Source organism: Capricornis sumatraensis, chromosome 6, assembly GCF_032405125.1.
Source record: "Capricornis sumatraensis isolate serow.1 chromosome 6, serow.2, whole genome shotgun sequence".
In the NCBI taxonomy this organism is placed as follows: Eukaryota; Metazoa; Chordata; class Mammalia; order Artiodactyla; family Bovidae; genus Capricornis; species Capricornis sumatraensis.
This window is the reverse complement of record NC_091074.1, coordinates 103,456,727-103,460,932: the sequence shown is the minus strand read 5'-3', so window position 1 is coordinate 103,460,932 and position 4,206 is coordinate 103,456,727. Positions and strand designations below refer to the sequence as shown.

The 4,206-nt window shown below is 36.9% G+C and overlaps 1 protein-coding gene across 1 annotated transcript; it reads right to left on the bottom strand.

Moving 5' to 3' along the window:
• Window positions 1-2,813: 2,813 nt before the first annotated feature.
• LOC138081294 (olfactory receptor 13C8-like) lies at window positions 2,814-3,776 on the bottom strand. The gene has a single exon (XM_068974413.1). The coding sequence runs from the start codon at window positions 3,774-3,776 to the stop codon at window positions 2,814-2,816; it is 963 nt and encodes a 320-aa protein (XP_068830514.1).
• Window positions 3,777-4,206: the final 430 nt, after the last annotated feature.

Here is a 4,206-nt window from a genome sequence, read left to right as displayed (position 1 = left end):
TTTATAAAATATCATATTGAATCAGATTTTTTTTTTGAGAAACCATTGTTAACTCAGATATGGCAGATATAAATTTCAGCATTTATACATGATGTGGTTCATTTTATTTTTTAAAAAAATATTTATTGAACATTGATTATATGTCATGTCCTCTACTAGATCTTTTTGATATTATAGGATGATAAAAAGTTCTTGCTCATCATATAAGAGCTTTATGTGTTGGTGAGAGAAATTATAAATAAATGAACAATATAAAAATAAATATATGATAGATATATTAATTCATAGTGATTTTGAATAATTGGCTCTGTACTTATTTTAGGTTACAAAGTGTCTTTTAGAACACTTTTAATCTTTATTATTATTTTCTTTTTAATTAATTAATTCATTTTAATTGGAGGCTAATTACTTTACACTGTTGTGGTGGTTTTTGCCATACATTGGCATGAATCAGCCATGGGTGTACATGTGGTCCCCCATTCTGAACCTCCTCCCACCTCCCTCCCTATCCCACCCCTCTGGGTTGTCCCAGTGCACCAGCTTTGTATGCCCTGTTTCATGCACTGAACTTGGACTGGTCATCCATTTCACATATGGTAATATACATGTGTCTTTATTATTTTCTAAATATTTAAGAGTGATTATGTTTTCCTGGGGCTTCCTAAGAGATTTTCAATATTTTGCATTTCCATAGTAGTTTTCTGAAAAGCCACAAGCATGTTTAATTTCTGCAGTTAGAAATTAAAAAGTAACTAACTAAAAGTAACAACACTAACCAAGACATATTTTGGCAACCAAGATATATCATATATTTATATGTCATAAATATATATTTTATCATATATTTTAATCTTTTTATTTTATATTGGAGTATAGTTGATTAGCAATGTTATGTTATTCTCAGGTGTACAGCAAAGTGGTTCAGTCATACATTTACATGTATCTATTAATCTTCAAATTCTTTTCCCATTTAGTTTTTACATACTGTTGAGCAGAGTTTCGTGTGATATTTCAGAGGTATTTGTTGGTTAATGACTTTAAATACAGTAGTGTAATTCTCAAACTCCTTAAATATTCCCACACACCACCCTTTAGTAACCATACATTTGTTCTGTAAGTCTGTGACTTTCCATTTTATAAAGGAGTTCTGTTGTATCAGTTTTATTTTTCCATATATAAGTGATATTATACAATATTTCACTTTTGCTGTCTGACTTATTTCACTCAGTATGACAATCTTTAGTTCTGTCCATGTTACTGCAAAAGGCATTATTTCATTCTTTTTAATGGCTGAGTAATATTCCATTGTATATATGTATCACATTTTCTTTTCCTATTCATCTGTAAATGGACAAACTCTTAGAGGAAAACATAGGCAGAACACTCTAACATAAATGATAGCAATATATGTTCTGTCTCTCAGAGTAAAATGAGTGGGACCTAATTAAACTCAAAAGCTTTTGGTCAGCTAAGGAAACTGTGAAGCAAAACTAAAAGGCAAGACACACAATGTGAGAAAATATTTGCAAATGATGTGACTGACAAGGTATTAGTCTCAAAATTTAAAAACAGCTCATATGGTTTAATCATCAAAGCAAACAACCCAATCAAAATAGGCAGAAGAACTAAATAAACATTTCTCCAAAGAAGACATACAGATGGCCAAGAGGCACATGAAAAGATGTTCAACATTGCTAATTATTAGAGAAATGCAAATCAAGACTATATTTCAATATCACCTCGTAGCAGTCAGAATGGTTATCATCAAGAAATCAACAAACAAGTGCTGGAGAGGATGTGGAGAGAAGGAAACCCTCCTACACTGTTGTAAATTGTTGCAGCTACTATGGAGAACAGTATGGAGGTTCCTTTAAAAAGTAAAAATAGAGCTATCATATGATCCTGCCTCCTTAAGGGAAAGCAAAGTACTAAAGAGCCTCTTGATGAAAGAGGAGAGTAGAAAAGGCTGGTTTAGAACTCATGGCAAATAGATGGGGAAACAGTGGAAACTGAGCTTTATTTTGGGGAGCTCCAAAATCACTGTAGATGGTAACTGCAACCATGAAATTAAAGGATGCTTGTTCCTTGGAAGAAAAGTTATGACCAACCTAGACAGCATATTAAAAAGCAGAGACATTACTTTGCCAGCAAAGGTCCATCTAGTCAAAGTTATGGTTTTTCCAGTAGTCATGTATGGGTGTGAGAGTTGGACTATAAAGAAGGCTGAGTGCTGAAGAATTGATGCTTTTGAACTGTGGTATTGGAGAAGACTTTGAGAGTCCCTTGGATTGCAAGGAGATCAAACCAGTCAATCCTAAAGGAAATCAGTCTTGAATATTCATTGGAAGGACTGATGATGAAGCTGAAACTCCAATACTTTGGCCACCTGATGGGAAGAACTGACTCATTGAAAAAGAACCTGATGTTGGGAAAGATAGAAGGCAGGAGGCGAAGGGAACGACAAAGGATGAGATGATTGGATGGCATCACTGACTCAATGGACATCAGTTTGAGCAAGCTCCAGGAGTTGGTGATGGCCAGGGAAGCTGGGTCTGCTGCAGTCCATGGGGTTGCAAAGAGTCAGTGACTGAACTGAAACTGAATGATCCTGCCGTCACGTTCCTCATCATATATCTGGAGAAAGACATGGCCTGAAGCGACAGTTGCAGTTCAGTAATCTTGTAGCACTGTTTAAAATATCTTATAGTTTTGAATGACACTTTGTGAAATTATTTTCTCATGGTAATCTTCTCTATTTGAATTTTGTGTCTGCAGCAGCTTTGAATTCTGAGTTACATAGTATAAATCATAATTCATATTCCATCAGAGAAGTTTTTCCTACCCAGCAAGTTCCTCACAGCAATCTTTACATCCTTATTCCTCAGACTATAGATGAGAGGATTGAGCATGGGGGTCATCACTCCATAGAGGAGAGAGATGAGGGCCTCAATGATGTATTGATTATCTGTACCAGCGGAGCTTTTAGATTTGGGCTTAGCATACATGAAGAAGATTGTTACAAAGAATACAATCACTACTGTAAGATGGGCTGAGCAGGTGGAGAAGGCCTTACGTTTTCCTTCAGTGGAAGGAATTCTTAGAATAGTGGCAACAATGAAAATGTAAGAGATGGAAATTATTAGCAATGGAATAACTAGAACAATCAGATTTGACCCTGCCATGCTGATCACATTAATTGAAATATCAGCACAGGCTAATTTTAGGATAGCCAGAATTTCACAAACAAAATGGTTGATTACATTGTCAGCACAGAATGGTAATTGCATTGCAAGAGATGTCTGCACCACCGAGTCAACAATACCTGCAGCCCAGGATCCAGCTGCCATGGGTACGTAAGCATCTTTTCTCATGATGACAGAGTATCTCAGTGGGTAGCAGATGGCCACATAGCGGTCAAGTGCCATCATGCCTAGAAGTACACACTCTGTGGCTCCCATGGCAAAAGAGAGAAACATTTGCACCATGCATCCAGAGAAGGAAACCCTTTTCCTTACTGTAAGAAAACTGTCAAGAATTAATGGAACAGAGGAGCTTGTATAGCAAATGTCCAGGAAGGAAAGATTACAGAGGAAGAAATACATGGGGGTGTGCAAATGAGAATAACAGATGATTACAGAGATAAGGACTCCATTTCCCAGCAGGATCATCAGGTACATACACAGAACTAGGACAAAGAAAACTGTCTGGAGCTCTGGGTGAGCAGAAAGCCCAGTCAGAACAAATTCTCTCAACACGGAATCATTGGTTCTTCCCATATTGTGGATATCCTTTCTCCAACAGCACTCTAGGGATAATACAATAGATATTTGTTAATACAGTGTTTCCAAGAGCTCCTGTTTTAAGAATCATATTCTTTGTTATTAAAGTGTTAGTTGCTCAGTTGTGTCCAACTCTTTGTGACCCCATTGCCTGTAGCTCACCAGACTCCTCTATCCATGGGATTCCCCAGGCAAGAATACTGTAATGGGTTGCCATTCTCTTCTCCAGGGGATCTTCCTGACCCAGAAAATGAACCTGGGTCTCCTGCATTGCAGGCGGTTTCTTTACCAACCAAGCCACCAAGAAAGCCCTTTGTTATTATAGTTCTCTATTTGAAAGCAACAAGATAACTCTGGGACAATCTCTTACTCTAAACCTTGACCACTAGAGCAGGAATCCCAAGCTAATTTTCTCAGAGTTAAGAGG

What these genes read in the sequence shown, in the direction of transcription:
- LOC138081294 (XM_068974413.1), bottom strand. Translation starts at nt 3,776, where the DNA reads ATGGGAAGAACCAATGATTCCGTGTTGAGAGAATTTGTTCTGACTGGG.